This window comes from Blastocystis sp. subtype 4 (genome assembly GCF_000743755.1).
Source record: "Blastocystis sp. subtype 4 strain WR1 chromosome Unknown seqid_0021, whole genome shotgun sequence".
NCBI classification, from domain to species: Eukaryota; class Bigyra; order Opalinata; family Blastocystidae; genus Blastocystis; species Blastocystis sp. subtype 4.
This window is the reverse complement of record NW_014569526.1, coordinates 13,169-33,752: the sequence shown is the minus strand read 5'-3', so window position 1 is coordinate 33,752 and position 20,584 is coordinate 13,169. Positions and strand designations below refer to the sequence as shown.

The following is a 20,584-nucleotide window of genomic DNA, read 5'->3' as shown; positions in this document are numbered from 1 at the left end:
GTTTGAAAAAGAGATCTGTATTTTATAAAAAGACAACGGAGCATCATAGAAAAGTTAAGGGCGGACTGCTATTCGCGGTAACTCTATATTTATTCTCATGGGTTCTGTTTGTTCTAGTCCAAGCACAGATGTTGTGGCTGATAGTGAGAATGGGTTTGTTTTGTTATTTGAATAGAGAACGAAATCGAAATGAAAACTATTCGAATGCAGTTCAATGTGCGTTAGGAGACAGCGAATGAATTGTAGGCCTTGGCAGAGAATCGAAGTGAAGAGGGTTACATAGTTAAGGAGGACTTTCTTCGCTTTTTTAACCTTCCAGGTTTATTAGGTGGTAAGTATTTTGAAGTAGAGTGAAAAGAAGAGCGCCTGTTCATTATGTTTGACGCAAACCACGACGGGAAGATCTTCTGGTCGGAATTTAAGAAGGGAATTGAAGTTTGTATGTTAGATGACGAAACTGGGTTTGATAGTTTTATTTTCCACTTCTTTAGTTTAAATGAGTATGTATAACTGAATTCCATTACCTGTAGCCGAAGTGAGATTGATTTTGATGAATTTCAATCGGTGCTTCAGCACCTTCCTCCTAGTATATTTTTCGTGATTCTAAAGTCAGCGGAAAACCGTAGTGATTACGCTCAGAGTAGAATTCTTCCATATTCTTCATCTCATAGAATGGGTTCAGAAATGGGGAAATGAAATGAATGAACTGGTAGGAGTGTGCTTGAAACGTCATTGCTAGCCAGCAAGTGCTGTTCAAGAGGGAATTACTGTTCTCCTAGCTGCTTACTTTGAGAGTAACGAAGAGAGTGAACACAACGCGGCTATCAATTATCATGATTTTTCCGTGTTTATGCGTGAACAACCGCATTTACGCGAGTATTTCCGAGTACCCAAAATCGGGTCTATTTTAGTCATAGTCCATATTCACTCTCAGTAGTCATTCTTTGAATATGAATCCTCTGAGTCTTCCATCCTCGTATGCTACAACATCTCACAGTCTAACTCCTTCTGAGAGTTATAATAAGCTTCCATTCGATAGTGTGGATCCAGAAGTGTATCGTTCTCGAAACAATCGAAGTATGGCAAAACTTGGTCATCCCGAAAAATGGCAAGGATTTACACGTGCTTATTGGTGCATTGTATGTAGTTATTGCCATAAAGAGGTCCGATTTTGCTGTATGTGTCAAGGTGAATTGAAGCCAGTTGACAAAGAGAAGAATGATGGAATCAAGCATCTCCAATGTACAGAATGTCATCGTGTTGTTTCAATGCGATTCTGTAGTGCTTGTGGTCATCAATATGAAGACAAGGTGGTAGATGCAAGAATGGAGATTCCCGGAATCAATGTGATCATCATGATGAATGTTGATGTTATAGGCAGAAGTGAAAGAATATTCTGGTATGTTATATCAACAGACACACTTCACAATGAATCATATCTTTGCTCGTGTTCATAACAACTTTCTGTATTTGTTCTCCAATCAGGCTTCTGAAACTCCTTCATTTGTATTGTACCTGGAAAAAGCTGTCGTTCGCATGTAAGAGTGATTCTATCTTACTATGGAATAGTATTCCAAATGACAAAAATTCGAAGTATTTTGGATTCAGGATTCAGTTCCCAGCTGCTTATGATCGTGAATTCTATGCAAGTTCTGAAGAGGAACGATCAGGTTGGGTTAAAGCTATTCAGGAAGTGGCAGGAGTGCGTCATATTGAAGACTATTATGATGTGTGTGAGATGATAGGTGAAGGAAGATTTGCTCAGGTTTATCGAGTAAGAGAGAATTGGGTTGAATGATCCATAGTGTATTGAGAAGAAGACTGAAACTGAATATGCTGTCAAAATAATTGATAAGAAACGATTGACTGAAGTGAGGACAAGAGAGAGATGATCATTGTAGAAAGAAACTGAGTTGATTCAAACAGAAATTGCAATTTTATCACTTGTTCAGCATGAGAACATTGTTACTCTGTTTGACACATTTGAATCGAATGAAGTAGGAATTGAATATGAATTGATAAAGGGATTGTTGTATTGTGAATCATTCACTCTCACTCACTGTCCTATCACTCTGTCATAATCATTCACTCTCACTCACTGTCCTATCACTCTGTCATAATCATTCACTATCACTCACTGTCCTATCACTCTGTCATAATCATTCACTATCACTCACTCATTGTCATTGCTGTACTCATTATCATTCACTATCACTGTTACTGTTACTCACCCTCTCAGAAGATTTACATTGTAATGGAACTCCTTCGAGGTGGTGAACTGTACAGTAATATCTGTGGTCGTTCCATTCTCAAGGAACATGAAGCTTATCGTATCATTCGTCCTCTCACAGAATGTCTTGCCTACCTTCATCGCATGGGGATCATTCATCGTGATATCAAAGTATTGTTTACTCTTCCTTCTCTATCAATTAGCCTGAGAATATACTATGTAACAAAGATCTGTTTGATGTGAAAATTGGAGATTTTGGGTTTAGTAAACTCATTTTTCCTAATGAGAAGTTGGAGTATCCTTGTGGAACATTGAACTACATTGCTCCTGAAGTGATTGCTTGTAAAGGTTACACAACAAAAGCGGATATGTGGTCACTGGGAGTTATTTTCTATCTTTTGTAATGAAGAGAAGGAGATCTGATGTGTAGACTAAGAGGAAGACTTCCATTTGATGGGCAAACGAAGGAGGAGATCGTTGATATGGTGATTCATGGTACGCCTGACTACACTAATAAGTTCTTTTTACGTTTATCACCCAATGTGAGAGAATAACCACGGTTTGACGAGTAGTGTCGTGAAGCAATCAAAGGATTGTTACAGAAAGACCCAGAGATGCGTCTCTCAGCTGAAGACCTTCTACATCACCCCTGGTTCAAACAAATGGAGGCTGAGGAGAAGAAGGATCAGGAGGAAAGTGAATGGGTGAAGCAAGAGAATGAGTCCTCAGCTCAAGAGACTGTAACAATTGTACCTGATGAGACAGCAACAAATGTTGAAAAGCCTGTGATAGTTGATGAGCCGAAAGAGATGGAAGTACTGGAGTATAAAGAATCAAAAGAATATACGCCAAAAAACAGTGGAAAGGAAACTTCTTCAGAAGAGACAAAGAGGGCACAAAGTGATCTCAATGAAGATTTCGAATCAAAACAAACTGAAGTCATACAATCAATCGATAACACAGAAGTGAAACCTCAACCTGAATCAGATTTGGATAGTGAGACTGTTTCACGATCTATGAATCCTACTCCAAAACAGATGACTCAACCTTCTCCTGATCCAGCAGATGATGTATGGGTCAGTGTATCACCGCCTCCTAATCTCACTCCTCTGGTATTTCCAACTTCCATGAAATAGCGCTCTTTTAGTTAATGTTTGTATAACAAATAAATGAGTTTACAACGTATTCATATAAGCAAAGTTATCTCGAACATATGCTTCTACAAGTTCAGGGACAATATTCTCACCAGCTGAGGCACGATCGATTTGTTCACGAACTTCCTGATTTTCCACCCAATCCTCAGGCAAAGGAATCGGGAAACACCACACATTCCTATCATTCAATTGTCTTACTCAACACATACACATTCTGTCGCATCTGGACTTTGGCTCCTAGTTTCTTCATCCAATGTAAAACAGGAGCATTTGCTGGGTTTACGACTGCATACAACATTTTAACTCCCGCTCTCAGAGCGATCTAAGCATCAACATAGTTATTCTGAAATACGCGAGATATGAAATATAGAAGACATGTTCCAATCGTATTTCGATGATATGGGTCCGCGACAATGGCTGCCCATTCTGCCCATTCAGGTTGATCTCGTTCACGAATAACACGAGCAGTAGCAATTGTTTGCCAATGCCCATTTTCAAAGACTGTACAGCCAACAGCCAGATGATCAAACATATCCACATTTGTTAGGTAGTCCAAAAGATTTGAACTGACAGAGTCAATTTGACGATTAAAGCGTAAGTGTAGACTTCGACGAGAGATCATTCCTTTTTGAATGGCTATATGTAATTCCAAAACATCAGTCATACTATCCTGAAGATGAGGACGTTCAAAGGGGAAGAGAGGAATGAAGGCACAATCGAGTTCCTTGGTTTTTCCAATGTGACAGCTAAAGATAAAATCTTCGTAGATAATCGTACAAAGCACTATAGGAAGGAACAAGTGCTACCATCTCCTTTTCCAAATCTTCCAATGGCGGTAACGAATCATCATGCGCCCACTTCTTATGGCGATACTGGTTCCATGTCTTTGACAACGGACTTCGAGTCAATTCGCGTAGATACGAATCCATGCATTCTTGAGTATCTTTATCTTCATCATCGATCATCTTTTGCGTTGTTACAGTTTCATCTCGAGAAGTGAGACAATCCATGATACGTTCTCGAATCCCTTTCTTCGGAACAGTATTCTCATTTCCATTTGACCCAGACATTCGATAATTACTAGAAGAATTGTTGGATGTCCCTTATTTAACGAGTTCTCGAATTCTATGTATAATTCTTGGGGATTTTTTTATTCGATTTGAGGCTGTTATTGGCACAACCACTACTGTCGCAGAAAACCGAATTGTCGTAAAAGAGTTCGTAACAATTTGGATGACATCTAAAGATTTGAACATGAAAGTGAACTTAGTTGCTTTCATGGTCATTTCTTGTTTACTGATTCTGGAGATATGTTTGTCTGGTAGAGTAAAAGTGACCCTACGAGCAGGAAATGTTTATGATTTTTGTCTTTATTATGCATAGGATGATGTCTTGTGGAAAGTTGCTCGTCGATTAATCTACAAGAATGGTGTATTTATTTTTGGAATCGTTGTTACGGATTAGGTCATTGTTTCTACTGTGCCATCGCTTACAAAAAGGAGCAATTCATTGCGTCAAGATCATTTAGTGGGAATATAAAGTAATGTATAATATTAGGCTCTATCAGGGCCTCCAGCTGTTAGTTATCTAAGGAATGAATCGATTATCACTGTATGGATTGCATCTATTTAATGAGTATAGGATCGTATAGTAACCACGAAGGATAATGCTCCATTCTGGTCAGAGTCTAGTCCTTTTTCACGTCGTCCAGTAGAGAATGCTGGTTCAAGCTTGTCCAAGCAATCCAATATTCCTTCAGAAATTGCTATTCAGCCCTTTACCGCTTCCAAACGAGTGGATTCATTGTTATCTCGAAACTTAAGTCCAACTGGAATACAATCTTTGGATGAGTTCATTGACGGAGAAATCCTTACCAATACTTCATCTACAAAGATAGGATTCCATCCATTAGGACATCGGAAGACAGCAGTTGTGATCGTTTGTTTAGGGTCTCTACATCATTTCCAATATTCATTTAATAACACACTTGCTGTGTATCTTGATTCTCGCAATACTGCCCAAGTGGATTTTTATGTTTGTCCATTTCGATTTGAATTGAATTATCTTCCTATTTTCAATGAATTCAATCGTACCTTAAAAGAAGAGAATCCCAAGCTGTCATTCACGCTTCTTCATTTTCAATCCCAGCATTTACAGGGTATAGGTTACTATCATTGGATTATGCAAACTCTCTTTGACGGAAGTGGATATCAACAGATTCTCTTCATCGAGGTATTGGAACGATGAGAATAATAGTTAGGAACAATATCTTATTTCTGCTGATTTCTTTAGCTATTTTGATAACATCTCTCCTGTTATGTGGAAAGATCCGACGATTCTGGGGATCACAGCATTTAATGAGAATGGAGCGAAGTCGAACAAATTCCTTCCTTGTAACTATTATTTTGTGATATTATCATAGTCCACGTATTTCGAAGTGATTTCATGTCGATGGGAGCATGGCTTCTAACATCCAAAGTCTGGATTCGTTATGATCGAAAATGGTGTCCGCACTCCATGTTGAAATGGATTCGTCTGAAAGAGAATCGCAAAGATCAGGCGTGTATCATTCCTCAGGTTCATATGGTTGGAAGTATTTAGCATTTAGATCTCTCGAGCTGTTCCATTCAAATTGACTGATATGAATGACAATAAGTGAGTTCATTCCCTGATTGTGATTTCTAGAGCAGTTATTCGTATGAGGAAGCATTCATTATATCAGGGTTATTATGACTTTTCTACGTATAATATTAACTATCTACTAAAGAAGAATTACGATCGCAAATGGGATAGATTGATTCAAAGTGCTAAAGGCCCAGAATTGATTCAAATGTTTCCAAAGATTAGCACAGATCTTGTTCTTGTGTATTATGAGTAGGTGTTAATATCCTATTTAATGATAGTTCTGATACTGAGGAATCATTTGGAACTATTGCAAAGAAAATCAGTCTTCCAGCAGCCAAAGATAATGCCTTCCCTACTGCCTACAAACATTCTTACTTAACTGTATACCGGAATAGCTGGTGCATTGTGACATTGAATAATCAGATTTTAGCAAATCAAACATCGGGTTGAATCTGTTTGTTATCAGTCAATTCCCGTGGTTCCTTCTTTTTGTTCGTTCTTGATAGATCTTTGCCTTTTGGAAGATTACATACCTCTCTTGGAAATGCCTGACGTTGACATGAAAGCTGAGAGCGTGAACAATTATATCAAGGAGTTCTTGAAGGAGATTGACTCTGCGTTCCTTGATCCCAATTTCAATACGTTTGATATATTGAAGGATACTGATTTGTGATAGATTGGACTATCTTGTGCAAATGGTAGAACATTCTCAAACTAGGGATGGTATTCTTCTTTATCTAGATGATAAATTTGTAGATGAATCCAAACAAAGAGCATTTTTGAAGAAACAGACAGATGCTATTGAGAAGTGTCTCGTTCCTATTGTTCAAGCCTATTATGCCGACTATAATAATAGTTTGGCCAGTCTAACTGCAATTTGTGATGATTTTCGCAAAAACCAGAAGGAGGTGATGGAATTAGCCAAGCGTGTGGATGAAGTTCGTGGACGTCTCTCAAGCAATCACAGTGGTATTCAGACATTATACTATGAAAAGGTTCGTTCTGTTAAGCATGTCGAAATATAGTTGTTAACGGAGTATACCCTGAAGTCTCTGAAGAACATTGAGTACATTCGACAAGCTCCAAAGATCATCGATAGTCTGTTGGATAATTCTCTGTCAGGCTGATAATGAATTGTTATTTCTAGTTTTATTCGTGCTAGTAATTTGTATAACGAAGTAGCTACTATGCTGAGTGATTCCTCGATTGCAGAAGTCCCGACGGTTATCAGTCTCCATGGTTACTGGGATATGAAGAAGAAAGATATTGAGAATATTCTTATGGATCGATTGCTCACGTTTGCATGATCATGCATGTTGATGTGTAGTGTTGTCTACAAAGGTGATACGATTCAGTGGTCGTCTTATACGAATGAAGGATACAGTTACCATGTAGGTGTTGTGTATTGTTCTGGAATGTCAGGAATTAACCGAGGAGAAGGAGAAAGAGATTGTAAGTAATGGTCAATATACCTGTAGCAAGTATACAGCAATTGCTATCATTATCAAAGCAGCTACGTTAATCGGTAGGACATGGCAGGATATACTAGGATAGGATGTAACTTAGCTGCTCAAAATCGTCTCCAGAGCAACAGTGTGAGCAACATTAACGAGACTATCCTATCTAGCATTAATCAAACCATTCAGAGAATTGAAGATCCGAAGGTAGAAATAGAGCCGATTTTGGTTATTGTTAGGATCCATTGAAAAAGGGAGCAGAAGCTGTGGAATATTCCTTGAAACATATTCTGATGACATGTGAAGATATATTCCGGACTCACATGTGAATTCCAGAAATCGGTCTGATTTTTAGTTGTTGTATTGAAGCTTTTCTGAATAGTGTAGTAGAAGGTCATTTGAGTTATGTTGAAAACATGAATCCTGATTACAATACAATGTCTGTATTCACTAGCATTCAGATTGCAATCAAAGGCTATGTTGAACGATTCGTTACTGTAACACCTGAGATTGGATTGAATAGTAGTTACCAACCACTTCCAGCACTGTATCAGCATTACGATTAGCTCAAGCAAATAACCGCGGGAAAGGAATAGTAGTATCGTTTTCATTTTCATCAAGTCCTGCTTGGATTAGTAGTCAACAGAGCGTACTAAGTGGTATACATTGATGATTGAATGTGAAATAGATTTGAAAGAGAAGAATTATGACACATCCTCATATGGTCGTGTATGTGATCCAGATCCGATTCTTCTGAGCATTATCTGTTTCTATGTGAAATCGTTCTTAGAACAAACAACAGTATTGGCAAATGGTTAAATGAATGAATGAATACTGATTCTAGAGAGTATGACACGTGTTGAACAAATGAAACAGATCTTACGAGTTCATGAGGAAGATCAAGATTTGAGTGAATTCATGAGTCTGAATAATTACCTGAATGAACATATTGAGGTTAATTCAAGTCTGCATCATCACTTGTAGTCAGATCTACACTCAGCTTTAATTGATCGAGCTGTTGCTATTACTCAAGCTTCATTGAATAAACCTGAATCCTATTTGATCAATGAGAATGATGGCCATACTTTGAATGTAACCCCTGGATTATCTTACCCCTCATATTTAGTGTGTTATTGATTTGAGAGCTGGATGGGATGAATTAGAGCAGAATGTTCTATATCTCCAGAGTTCATACTATGAAGTTGTGTCCGGTATTATTATCATATTCCCGTGATTCTTAGTGTTACAGAAACTCATCGATTCTTGCTCTACAAAGTTCACTACGTTAGTAGATGAAATGGTCCGAGGGAGTTTCGCTAAGAAACGATATGATTGGGCAGCAAATGGTGGGAAATTGTTGCTGTATAACAATCCAAAATATGCCGCGATTTTGGCTGAGATTCCTCATTTTCCTGAATTCGTAAGTATTTTTGGAAATTGATGAATCGAAGGAATTCCAGAAATTGTCAAAGGCAGAACAAGCAGATGAAGAGAAGGCTATTAACAGTGACATTTATTCCTTCTTTATTGATCCAGTACAGAAATAGGGACGATTTATGACATCTAGCCAGTGGAGAAAAATCACTTGATTTTGAATGGACGTGTGATTCTGTTGTGTAATGTGTGTGAAGGCTGTATCCAGCTGACTAAGCATATTCTCGAGAGTAAATGAATGATGTGTGTATGACCTGTAGAGAAAGTGAATCGTCATGAGAACCAGGGTACAGTAATGATATCCTACTGAATTGTAGATTCCAAATATCCTCTTGATTATGGAGTCTACGACAAAACAGTAGATGAATGTGTGATGACATTGAAAGGAGTGTGTGACTATTGTTTGCAAATGCTTCTGAACGAGATCAATGCCCGCTGCTTCTATTATATGCAAAAGTTGAGATAGTGAAAGACATTAAGATGTAGATTGACTGGGAGTTTTACCAGCAATAGTTATAACAGTGTTCCACCTGTGGTAATGGAATTAATGAAGGATATGAAAGGTTTTTCGGATATTGTAGTTCAACTTGTAAGCATGAAGGTAACATCGAATGTAGTGTTCTCCTTCCAAAGTTGATTTGTTTGGACATCAGCTTCAATCCTTCTTATCAACACTATTGATGAGAGTAGGAGAACTGGATTTGTGACATCTAGTCAATCACTCGAATTCCCGTGGAAGAGGTTGATGATTCGATTATTTGTACGTTGAAGCAAAGTAGTGTGTGTTGTTCTCAGATCATGAATCTCCTACTTCCCTTCTCAGAGACAATTACCATCACACGTCGTTTGACAGATGTAAGTATGATGTGTTGGATTGAATTCTAGTACTTCTCTCTAGCATTAATGACTAAAGAAGAGATTAAGAAGTATATTATGAAGCATCCAAAGCGATTCACCAATATTGACTATATGAATCTCTTCAAGATAACTACAAGAAATCGTGAACGTGATGATGCTGCTATTGATTGGATTGAGGATATTCTGAAGGCTTCTCAGAAGTAGAGAAATGAATAAATGGCGTATTTGTTTGATACAAACAGGATTATGAAGACGCAAAAACAATGGTAGGGAAGTAATACGTTGTAAGTCCTTCGTGAACATCGATCCAAGCAATACCTTGGTCGACAAACAGATCTAATTCTTTCTTCCACTTTCCATTTGTATCATGACCCATATCCGCAACCTGAAGTTTTCCCTTCCTACGATTTGCCTTTGCAAGAATCTTGAGTGAGTCACCAGACAATTCCATATCTGCTGACTTTATATACTCCACTTCTCCCCCTTCTTCGTCTTCAATGTGGACAATACACAATGAAGACGATAGAACTGAGAGCTTTTCAACCGCCATACGGATATCTGCAGAATGAACATGACCAGCCTTCGTTCCATCTGAATTCGAGTTTAATCGCTCTTTAATTTCTGAGAGCTTGATCAATCCTCCGTTCTCATATCGAGTATCTAGACAAACACCCAGAACTCGCATCCCCAGTTGTTTGTAGAATTCATCCAGATTCTTGTTCAGCAATCCGGAGAGAAATCCCTTCTTTTGTGTAAATGGATCCACACCGATATCATTACATAACTTGTAGAATCTTTTCTGATATTCTTCATCCTTTTCTAATTGTTTCTTTTGATTCATTACAATTGATTTCAAACTAGACTGCACCTTGATAACACATTCCTTCAGTTTCGTCACACGCTCCATTTCTTCCTTGTCTTCCATCGTCTCTGCACTATTCATTCTACCCCAAGAAAAGAAAAGATAGATTAACGGAGGAATCCAAAGAGTCTGCGACTTTCCTAAAATAACCGTTATTGCGTCTACAACCAATACCGATTCTGTAAGTTGAATCGACACCAAACTTATTCGGTAAACTGCTCATTGCATTTTTGTTCTACATGAACGTTTTCTGCTCCCTATTTCCATATCATCAATTAACTGTATAGAATGGATTATTACACTATTTGCAATCATATTCCGAATGAATGTTCAATTTCAGATTGATAATTCTAAAACTATGGAATACCGCGGTTTTTCGACCTTATAATTCTTCTTGCATTCACATTGATTTGATATCAAATTGGGAAAATGGATGGAGGTATGTATTGTGTTGTAGTGACCAGTTGTTGGTCAACATATTGAGCAAACTAATCCTGTTACTAACAAAGTAGGTAAGTATATACCACCGCACCTCCGCAAACTACAGTCACAACGTGGGAGCGGAGAAGAGAGTCAGGAACCTCTAAGAAGATCATTTTCTTCTTATGATCGTGATTATGAGAATCGTTCAAGGGATGGCTACTATTCTGGCAACTATGGAAGCTACCGAGACAGTGGTGACAATTATGGTCGATACAGTTCATCGCGTGATGATCGAGGTGTTCATTCGACTCAGAACTATTTCCAGCCGCGCAACTCCGGTAACGAGCAGAGAGCAAGTCGCTGGGATGTTTTGGAGAGAGATCCTGAACCCCGTCGTCTGCCAAGTAGAAGGGGTTATATGGTAAATGAACTTGGTTTTCATGGAAGCATGAATCCGTCTCGTTTGATGGAAAAGGAGTTATTTGATTCTTCGGAACATGTTACTGAAGGAATTAACTTCGATACTGTTCGTTCTGGTATCTCAAATGATTTATAGTATGATACGATTCACGTTGAAGTGAGTGGAGAAGATGTTCCAAATCCTATCATGGAATTTACGAAAGAAACGGTGCCAAATTCTCTATTTAGGAATATTATCCGTTGTCAGTACAAGCGTCCCACACCCGTTCAGAAGTATGGATTGGCTATTGGCATCTCGGGTCGTGATCTAATGGCTTGTGCTCAGACAGGTACATTTGGTGAATGAGATTGATAATAAGGTTCTGGAAAGACAGCTGGATTCTTATTCCCTATCATTTGCAGTATGTTACGTGATGGCCCTACAAAGCGTGAATTGCCCCATGCGCGTATGGGAAAGCACTTCCCTACTACATTAATCCTATCACCAACACGTGAATTGGCATTACAGATCCATGAGGAATGTCAGCGTGTAACTTCAATTGATGGGTCTTCATTGATAGTTCTGTTATTGTACTGGTATCGCTGCTGCAGTAGTGTACGGAGGAACCAATATGAGAGATACTTTACGTGCTCTGGAGCGTGGCTGTGATATCCTGATTGGAACTCCAGGTCGTCTGTTGGATCTGATCCAGCGTGACTATGTAGGTTTGGAAGGAGTAACGTAATATCATTCTTCTTATATGATTGTTAGTCATCTTGTTATGGATGAAGCTGATCGTATGCTGGACATGGGATTCGAACCTCAAATCCGTGATATTGTTGAGAGTGAAGGTATGTGAATAGACTGTTTTGAACAGTAGGAATGTCACAAGAGCGTCAGACAATGATGTTTTCGGCCACATTCCCAAACGAGATTCAACGCCTTGCAGGCGACTTCTTGCGCAATTACGTATTTCTGGCAGTAGGTCGTGTGGGAAGTGCAGCTCAGAACATCGAACAACGAGTGATGTACGTAGAGGAACAAGAGAAGCGAGAGTATTTGTTACACGAATTGGAGAACTGGGGAGATGGACGTGTTTTGATCTTCGTAGAGACTAAACGCAAAGCTGATATGCTACAGCGTTATCTCTATGATCAGCGTTTCTACGTTTCTACGATTCATGGAGATCGTTCCCAATCAGAACGTGAAGAAGCATTGAATGCATTTAAGTCAAATCGTGTTCAGATTCTGGTAGCAACAGATGTGGCAGCCCGTGGTTTGGATATTCCAGACGTGTCTCTGGTTGTTAATTATGATACTCCTCAGAATATCGATGATTATGTTCATCGTATCGGTCGAACGGGTCGTGCTGGTAATACTGGGGTTGCAATCTCATTTATCAATGAAGGAAACCGACCGATTGCAAATGATTTGTATGATCTTTTAATTGAGAACAGTGCGTATGTGTGGAGAGTATTACTGATAGAGCAAAAGATACCTTCATTCTTGGAGGATCTCTGTATGTTACGTTCAGGTAAGGGTAGTCGAGGAGGAAGGAACTTTGGAGGTCGTGATATTCGTCGTGGTGCACAACGTTCAATGCGTTCCTTTGGTCGGATGAGTGGAGATCGAAAGGGGCGTGGAAGTCTTGGGAAGAGAGACAGTGGGTATGGAAAGGATTCAGAGGTGAAGGATTCGTGGGATTAAGAAGATGCGTAGGCATTTTGCTGAGATGATTTGGTCCTATTACTAGTTCTTTTGTTGTATTTGTTGAAAGAAACAGTATTTTGATCATCCTATGATGGAATAAGGAAAAAACACTTAAACAGTAATCTTATTGCGAAGCAGATGATTGGGTTTGGTGAACAGGTACAGTCGTTCTGGGTATTTGGATCGTTCTTGTAAGCAGACGGTTCCAAAGTTGGACAATTCCAGATGCAACAGCAACTACTCCAGTTGCTAGAATCGTCGCTGCCTTTTCAATTCCGTCAACAAGACTGTTCGCCCAAGGTGTCTTCTTGAGCCAATTGACGATTCTCTTTTGAAGACGAGTGAAGAAGTTATCTCCATTGTGAGTACAGCTAGTATTTTGGTTCTCTGCAGGGAGACTAATTGTTTCGACTGCAAGTTGAGTAGCAGTAGGATCAAGTGAGGTGTCAGGACCCGTTGCCTGAGTAGTACTCTCAGGTTGAGGCATCGCTGTTGGAAAAACACCCTGAGATTGAGGAGTAGAAGACTGAGAAACAGGTGATTGAGAAATAGATGACTGAGAAATAGGTGATTGAGGAATGGATGATTGAGGAGTAGATTGCATTGATGGTTGAGTAGGTGGTTGAGGAATAGATGATTGAGGAACAGATGGTAGAATTCTATTGACAGCAGTTGAAGGAATATTTGCTGCAGTATAAGAAGCAGCATGCACAACAGGTCCAACTGGTGGACGAGCTGTTACGTATCCATACATCATAGGGACTGTGGCATACGGGAAAGAAGGTGCGGAAGGAGCTCTCTTCGGAAAAGAAGTCTGCTTGGATGCGTGATTACTCACAAGTTCGTACTCTGCAACAGTATTGTTCATCATAGTAGAGTAATATTCCTTTTCTTGAGGTGTACATGTTGCCATAGCAGTATCCAACATATTCATTACTGTAACATACAAAGATAAGGACTCTTGATAATTGCCCTTAATCTGTTCCGAACGAGCCTCATGTAGTTTAGTATTAATATTCATAGTAGTAGACATAGTATAAACAAAAGAATTCACAAATTAAATAAAGAATAGAATACAGAATGAGGTTTTTACTCGATCGCCAATATATTCGTTTTCATAGTATGATTGGATACTACTTTGAGAATCAAGTTTTCGTATTTATTGATTATGGAAACAGCTCAATTCTTTCTTTATCTATTTTTCATTTCTAGATCTATATAGCACTCTAGGATTCCTTCAACTTCGATTAAGGAATGTATCACACTTGAACTCCAGAAATCGGGACTATTTTCCCCTAAATCGATTTCTTCAAGTATTCAATCAATCACTTCCCTATGATTAAAATAGCAGCGATTGGAACTATTCAATGCTGCTGTGTTAATCGTTCGGGGATTGAGTGTACAGTATGTCATTTCAAGGTAGGTTTGACTTTTCGGTTATCTGATCACTTTATGTCTTTAAATCATGACTTTTGGATGATCTATGAAGACATTTATCTAATAACCTCCGATTTGAATACTCTAACTTCCGAATAGTATCACAAACAATGTACCTTCTCAGGAGCCATGGAAGAGGATATATGTCCTTCATGCCAATTCCTAAAGAAACATCATCGTCTACCAAATTGTGACTTTTGCAATACGTTATCAGATGAGTTATCTTTGACTGGTATGGTTCATTCATGTTCCTTATATCCAGAGTATCAACCTGGCCGATTTGTACACTCTGTTTGTCTGAAGGGTCTCGCTTCCTTTTTATATCTGCATACAGATGATGAATTCTTTTCCCTTTCTGGTCTTAAGGAAGTAGTTGAGATACAATCTGGAAACGAAGAGACGACCGTTTCAGGTCAATTGTTTTGCTCAAATTTTGTTCCTTTTTTCCGGAATCATTTTGTCCCAGTGAAGCACCAGTTTCATCTTCTCACCGAACAACTCGTTCGATTTGAAAATGAACTACTGTCCTATCGTCCATTTCTCCCAACCAATGCTTCCATTGTTCTCACCAATAATCGTACCTGTGAATTTTGTAATTCCAATTCCAAACTGCTAGTCAAGTGCCAGCATAAGAACTGTTTTCGATTTTGCCATATGTCTTGCTTCTTAGATTCAAATCACCAGCGTGGAATTCATGTCTTTTTTAACAACTCTTCTGTTGCTCTTCTATACTACTGCAAGGAGCATGAACGAGAAGTCACAGATCAGATTGCTCAGCAGGCATCACCAACTTCCTTGGGAACTCGTCTCACAACCAAACTTCAGAATCTGCAGCGAACCTGTGAAGTGGCCTACAGCACATTGATGACAACAGGTGAGATGCCTGAAGGCCTTTTGAAGGACAAGTATTTTTTGTCTCAATTTCAGAAGTACTTGGAATGGGAAGGGGTCTCAGAATCATCCAGACGGATGTTACAATGGTCAACGAAACGAATCGTTCGAGAAACGAGTGGTGAACCTGTTATTGGAATGAAATTGATGAAGAAGAGAACGTGTGCGATTTGTGGAGGTGATGGATCCAATGAAATCTTTCCACACTATACAAGTCCTCTCGTTGAATGTAAGGTGTGTGGTATCACTATTCACTCGTTCTGTGGACTTGAGGAAGTCAATCGTTCCTCATGGATATGTCTTCGCTGTCAGATGTGTCGAGAAGGTTCAAATGATGGAGTGTGTTCAATCTGTGGTAAATCCGAAGGTTATCTGACAACTCCAGATTTTGTCTCGAATTCTCTTATTCACATTCCCTGTCTGCTTCTAACTCTCCCTACTTCAGTGTCAACTGGAGATTTATCGAATCAGCAAAGACGGGTATTGAAAGTTAAGAATAAGTCCATTGCTTGTGAAGTATGTGGTAGTCATGATGGGGTCTTCCAGTGTTCTATTCCCAGTTGTAAACATGCTTTTCATTATCATTGTATGAAGGATGTGTGGTGTCTTTTCTTTCATGCCACTACAGAATCCGTTTCATTTTTTGTTTGTTGTTCGGAGCATCTAGCTCTGATTCCATCGGTCTTTTTAGATACTCACTCTTCCTCATTTCGATCCCACACAATTCCTTTTAGTCAGGCTCCTGGTTGGCTTCATAATTTTAATCGTACTCGATGTAGGGTGAGTCTTTGTACATATGACCTCATGAACAATACAAAGGAATATCAAGCATTACGTTCTGTTTTTATACAATGTGGGTTGCAAGAGGTGATACGAGAACCATCCATTCGAAAGATGAAACGACAAATGATGAAGCTGAAACCATCCACAGTTACAAAGGAAAAGAAGGACCGACGTACATCTGTAGTTACTCACACTGCATCCAAACTCTTGACTCGGAATCGCAGGTTCAATTACCATTTGGTTATCATTATTTAGTCCTCGTCTATATGCTACGAATCGTTCAGGTCTTACAGCTATGGATATTTGGAAATATGTTAACGTTCTTATGGGTAAACGAATGATCAGGAAGGAGGTTCTGAAACTATTACGACTAGATCGAAATTCTGTTGGTTTATGATATTCCACTAATCTTTAGGATTTTGTTGTTACCATTAACAACAAGAATATCTCGCTTCCTCCATTTCCAAAATCATGGAACTGTGAGAATGAATCCCAGTTTGATCATTTGGATGATGCTCGAATCATTCCATTCCCTTGGAAGTCTCAATCACGCCTTCATTCTGACTCTGAAGATCGACGAAGTCGCAAAAACGCCAGTTCGTTTGTAGCTGAATATCTCTTTCTTGGTTTCAATCCAAAGGATGTTAGTGCTTGTCGTGAGACGTATGAGCCGTACATCAGTACGGAAGTGATTGAATGGTTTCACAGTCAATCATTCTGCTTAAATTCAACATTTCGATTAGCAACCATTCAGGACATTCCTGATTTGTTACAAGTGAACACAGTGAATCCATTGTATGCTAAGAGAGAAGATTATGAAACTGTTCTGAAAGCAAAGAATGAATTCATTATCCTTGCTGAACGAGTGAATAAGCGAGGAAGGAAGTGTATTGTGGGTCTTATTCATTATTACTTGATATGGTACTGTCCTTCTCATCAGACTGAAGATAAACCACGACGACGGGATGGCTTATTGAATGCTTCGGATCTTCAAGTTATCCAGAGTCACAAAGTGGTCTATGTTTGTACCTTGCAAGTGGTCAAATGCTCAACTCATTCTAAGTATGTTGCCTCTCATATCTCTGCTGAGCCTTATACAGGTACTCTTCTTTTCTCTTTAGCTTGTCAACATGGAATCCACACAGGAATGTCTTATGTTCTCTGTGACTCCACTGACAGTGCTATCTCCTTCTACCAGCATATGTTTGATATGAAAGCCAACTCGCGGGGAAATCATTCATATACGCCAATGCAATTGGATCTGGCTCAGTTTCAGTATCATCGTTTCTGGAATCCGTTATTGTGTATGAGTCTCTTCTTGTTGTGAGACATAGATGAATCCCCACGAGTACGATTATTTTGCACTCTCTTTCATCGGAATGGAGAGAATGTGTTAACAAAACGACCACAGGGATTCCATCTCCAGTTTTCTCTCTATGGAAAACTTCTCTCCTCGAGTTTCTTTTTGTCTAGAGAAGAGGAACGGAATTCGGCTGAATTATCGGAATTACAACATCTTCACCAAGTTATGAATGGAATTGGAGTCACTGTTATCCACGGGAATCATCCAAAATTACCGGATGTTTGTTTGATGTGTGAAAGAGACTCTCCAGAGACGACTGTGAGTATTTGGGAAGAGAATCCTATTCAGGAACCGAATGTACTTACAATCGAAGCAGTATGTATCAACGGAAAGGAGGAGAAAGATGAGATTCTGTTAGAATTAACCAGACTTCAAAGAGAATTGATGGATGTGGAGAAGGAGAATGAACGGATTTTAACATCGCTTGAAGAGGTTGTGATAAATGAGATTCAAGAAGCCCAACATCTTCGTGATTCCTATCATGATGCCATCTCTCAATATTCACAGTATGTTCAGACTTATCATCCTGAGCGAGGTGGGTATAGTGTTACTGATTCATCTCGATGTGAGGTATGCAATCAAGCAATTGAGAGTGATATGCTTTGTGTGTGTATGGCATGTGGTTGTTGTGCTCATAAGCTCTGTGCTTGTATAGATCCAGTATGTACTGACTGGCTGTGTATGGCTTGTGCAGATATTGGACAATTTGTATTAGAGATCCAACCATCAGCTGTGTCTGATCAATCATCTTCATTGGAAGCAGTTTTTGATGAACCTACTCTTAGCAAAATCAAAACGATTCGATCTCATATTTATTGTGTTCTTTGTGGCTATTCATCTGGTCTTCTCTTCCGTACAATCTATGAAGGAATATATGCTCATCCTGCTTGTGCTTGTTGGCTACCTGGGGTCACTCTTTCCAATCATGTTCACGAGATTCAATCGATTCCTCCTTCTTTCTCTTTCAATCTTCCTCTTTCTCCACTCCATTCTCTTCCTTATATCAACCCTCATTCCTCATTATTCTCAATTCAAACATGTTGCTTCTGTAAGCGACAGGGCTACTGCGTGACATGTCCTATTCAAGGCTGTACGCAGTCCTATCATGTGATATGTGCCTTCAGGAACGGTCTTGAAGTCCAGTGGCACTCTAATGTTTGTATGGAAGAGAATCAGGATACCTGCTTATTTGGCAATCGTCATCGAATCCTCTGTTCACATCATAGTTACAATCGAATAGGAATTATCACTCCAAATCGCATTGCTAATGGTTCTTGGATAGATCCCCAAGTGGCTGGATGGAAGGACTTTGCGTTTGTGAAGTGGAATGAGAAGAATGGTCCAAATGGTGATGTGAAGAATGTATCATTGAACTGCTTGTTAAGGGAAGGACGACGAGATGGTGTTCCAAAGAAGGAGGTGAAGCAGATGGAAAAGGAGTTGAAAGAATTGGAGAAGTTGCGTGTATGTGAGCTCATTGATGTGTGGGAAGTTCCAATGGCTTGGGTTAATGAGGGTGGGGTGTGTGTGAGGAGGAATGACATATCATTGGGCTTAGTGAGTACTACAGGTCGTAAGAATGAAAAGAAGAGTGTGAAAGCTCTGGCATTGAAAGATAGACTGATATTGTGTGGACGTGATGAAGAGAAGCATCAGGTTACAGGCTCTTCTGATGGAAGAATGCAGAGGAAACGTAGTCGATCTCTCAAGGCCTCTGTCTCTCAGCCAACAAATGATTCCCCTTCATCAGAGTCTCTCGAAGATTCAAGGACGAGGAAACGAAGTCGACTTCGTTCGGGTTCATTGAATACAAGAGAATCCCCTCTACCTCCTAAGGATTCTCATCGTGTTCGTTCTGTCCGAGCAATGAAGGACCAATTGGAGTCTAGCCAGTCTCATCAAGTCATTGAATCACTTCACACTATCACACCACATCAATCTATTCGATCATCAGAGTTGGAGAAGACTAAAACAGTCAGGAAGAATCAAAAGACGAGTGTGAATCAAATTCAGTTGAAACGAGTTTCCATTCTTCCTGCTCCCAAAATGCCTTTGGCTTCTCAACGTACTCTGGCAAATCATCTCCCACCTAATATATCAAAATCAGTACTTCTTTCTCAATTCCTAGAATCGCCATCATTTTTACAACTCATTGAAGATGAATCACAATTTAAGAACAGTCTTTCGCTACGTAGCTTTCTGGAGCACTATTTTGTTGGTATCTCGTCGGATTCCATTCATTATTGCATTCAAGAGAATCTTCCTTCTGATGCTGTACTTCTTCCACATTCTTCTAACACGGGGTTAACTGTAAACCAAGTATTGGAGAGAATCAGAAAGAGTAGGAAGGTCGAGCAGAAGATTGGACTTATACGAGCCTTCCTTCGTGTCAGTTTGATATCAGTGTATCCTCCACATATGTGTGTGAGTTCATTAGCACAGACAAAGGGAACTAAAGAACGCAATTCATTGGCTGAAGTACATCGATTAGGAATCTTGTGTGAGATCTTGTTTACACTGTCTCTGGAAATGGCAAATATCTTACGATTTTCAGAGAACAAGGAAACATACTTAGAAGATCAGAACAAGAAAGTACATCGTCAATGCATTTGTCTCTCAAGAGAGAATCTCAAGGAACGACTTTTAGTTTGTATGAAATGTGGAGTTGGATACCATCCTTCTTGTTTAGCTCTGGAATTGACAGATTGTCCAGATCTCGTATTAACAAAGAACTTTGGTTATTGGTCATTAGATCGAGGGTTTCTGTGTCCTGCTTGCTGTAAAGGGGATATATTCGAGATGAGTCCAACTCTACGCGGATGTATCCAGATTCGCGATACTGCTGTGATAGCATGGCAGAATAAACTTCGAAATAAGGTTTACGCATCTCGACGATGAGGATTATAACTTCTCTAATTATTTGTTGTTTGTTCAAATTAGGGAGAATATTTGTCAAT

The 20,584-nt window shown here is 39.3% G+C and overlaps 8 protein-coding genes across 8 annotated transcripts; 6 read left to right on the top strand and 2 right to left on the bottom strand.

The window, feature by feature from the left end:
- Nucleotides 1-97: 97 nt before the first annotated feature.
- On the top strand, nucleotides 98-3,366 carry JH06_1563 (CAMK protein kinase; the record flags this gene model as incomplete). The annotated part of the gene is made up of 16 exons (XM_014673993.1): nucleotides 98-143; nucleotides 176-216; nucleotides 247-319; nucleotides 362-500; nucleotides 531-640; nucleotides 672-709; nucleotides 740-900; nucleotides 935-1,346; nucleotides 1,378-1,538; nucleotides 1,570-1,774; nucleotides 1,806-1,871; nucleotides 1,902-1,997; nucleotides 2,243-2,401; nucleotides 2,434-2,630; nucleotides 2,661-2,772; nucleotides 2,803-3,366. The coding sequence occupies 16 exons, from the start codon at nucleotides 98-100 to the stop codon at nucleotides 3,364-3,366; spliced, it is 2,580 nt and encodes an 859-aa protein (XP_014529479.1).
- A 39-nt stretch (nucleotides 3,367-3,405) lies between these two features.
- Nucleotides 3,406-4,454, bottom strand: JH06_1562 (n-acetyltransferase; the record flags this gene model as incomplete). Its single annotated transcript, XM_014673992.1, has 5 exons — nucleotides 3,406-3,562; nucleotides 3,594-3,706; nucleotides 3,737-4,020; nucleotides 4,051-4,130; nucleotides 4,162-4,454. 5 exons carry the CDS (start codon nucleotides 4,452-4,454, stop codon nucleotides 3,406-3,408), a joined length of 927 nt encoding a protein of 308 aa, XP_014529478.1.
- Nucleotides 4,455-5,565: 1,111 nt separating this feature from the next.
- On the top strand, nucleotides 5,566-6,459 carry JH06_1561 (alpha-mannosyl-glycoprotein 2-beta-n-acetylglucosaminyltransferase-like protein; the record flags this gene model as incomplete). The annotated part of the gene is given in 7 exon segments (XM_014673991.1): nucleotides 5,566-5,616; nucleotides 5,645-5,777; nucleotides 5,807-5,970; nucleotides 5,993-6,039; nucleotides 6,070-6,241; nucleotides 6,263-6,286; nucleotides 6,301-6,459. The coding sequence occupies 7 exon segments, from the start codon at nucleotides 5,566-5,568 to the stop codon at nucleotides 6,457-6,459; spliced, it is 750 nt and encodes a 249-aa protein (XP_014529477.1).
- A 94-nt stretch (nucleotides 6,460-6,553) lies between these two features.
- JH06_1560 (hypothetical protein) lies at nucleotides 6,554-9,962 on the top strand (the record flags this gene model as incomplete). Its single annotated transcript, XM_014673990.1, is given in 24 exon segments — nucleotides 6,554-6,651; nucleotides 6,686-6,732; nucleotides 6,766-7,022; nucleotides 7,035-7,111; nucleotides 7,157-7,306; nucleotides 7,337-7,400; nucleotides 7,432-7,534; nucleotides 7,576-7,673; nucleotides 7,706-7,791; nucleotides 7,849-7,963; nucleotides 7,993-8,061; nucleotides 8,106-8,280; nucleotides 8,311-8,420; nucleotides 8,451-8,558; nucleotides 8,593-8,677; nucleotides 8,708-8,886; nucleotides 8,918-9,001; nucleotides 9,034-9,130; nucleotides 9,161-9,187; nucleotides 9,218-9,356; nucleotides 9,387-9,501; nucleotides 9,518-9,586; nucleotides 9,615-9,755; nucleotides 9,786-9,962. 24 exon segments carry the CDS (start codon nucleotides 6,554-6,556, stop codon nucleotides 9,960-9,962), a joined length of 2,670 nt encoding a protein of 889 aa, XP_014529476.1.
- A 40-nt stretch (nucleotides 9,963-10,002) lies between these two features.
- On the bottom strand, nucleotides 10,003-10,843 carry JH06_1559 (vacuolar sorting protein; the record flags this gene model as incomplete). The annotated part of the gene is given in 2 exon segments (XM_014673989.1): nucleotides 10,003-10,781; nucleotides 10,795-10,843. The coding sequence occupies 2 exon segments, from the start codon at nucleotides 10,841-10,843 to the stop codon at nucleotides 10,003-10,005; spliced, it is 828 nt and encodes a 275-aa protein (XP_014529475.1).
- Nucleotides 10,844-11,461: 618 nt separating this feature from the next.
- JH06_1558 (hypothetical protein) lies at nucleotides 11,462-13,150 on the top strand (the record flags this gene model as incomplete). Its single annotated transcript, XM_014673988.1, is given in 8 exon segments — nucleotides 11,462-11,569; nucleotides 11,600-11,792; nucleotides 11,823-11,992; nucleotides 12,024-12,184; nucleotides 12,215-12,294; nucleotides 12,324-12,903; nucleotides 12,930-12,977; nucleotides 12,988-13,150. 8 exon segments carry the CDS (start codon nucleotides 11,462-11,464, stop codon nucleotides 13,148-13,150), a joined length of 1,503 nt encoding a protein of 500 aa, XP_014529474.1.
- Nucleotides 13,151-16,375: 3,225 nt separating this feature from the next.
- Nucleotides 16,376-17,591, top strand: JH06_1557 (hypothetical protein; the record flags this gene model as incomplete). Its single annotated transcript, XM_014673987.1, has 3 exons — nucleotides 16,376-16,488; nucleotides 16,520-16,649; nucleotides 16,680-17,591. 3 exons carry the CDS (start codon nucleotides 16,376-16,378, stop codon nucleotides 17,589-17,591), a joined length of 1,155 nt encoding a protein of 384 aa, XP_014529473.1.
- Nucleotides 17,592-17,855: 264 nt separating this feature from the next.
- On the top strand, nucleotides 17,856-20,525 carry JH06_1556 (peregrin-like protein; the record flags this gene model as incomplete). Its single annotated transcript, XM_014673986.1, is given in 3 exon segments — nucleotides 17,856-18,897; nucleotides 18,910-19,143; nucleotides 19,186-20,525. The coding sequence occupies 3 exon segments, from the start codon at nucleotides 17,856-17,858 to the stop codon at nucleotides 20,523-20,525; spliced, it is 2,616 nt and encodes an 871-aa protein (XP_014529472.1).
- Nucleotides 20,526-20,584: the final 59 nt, after the last annotated feature.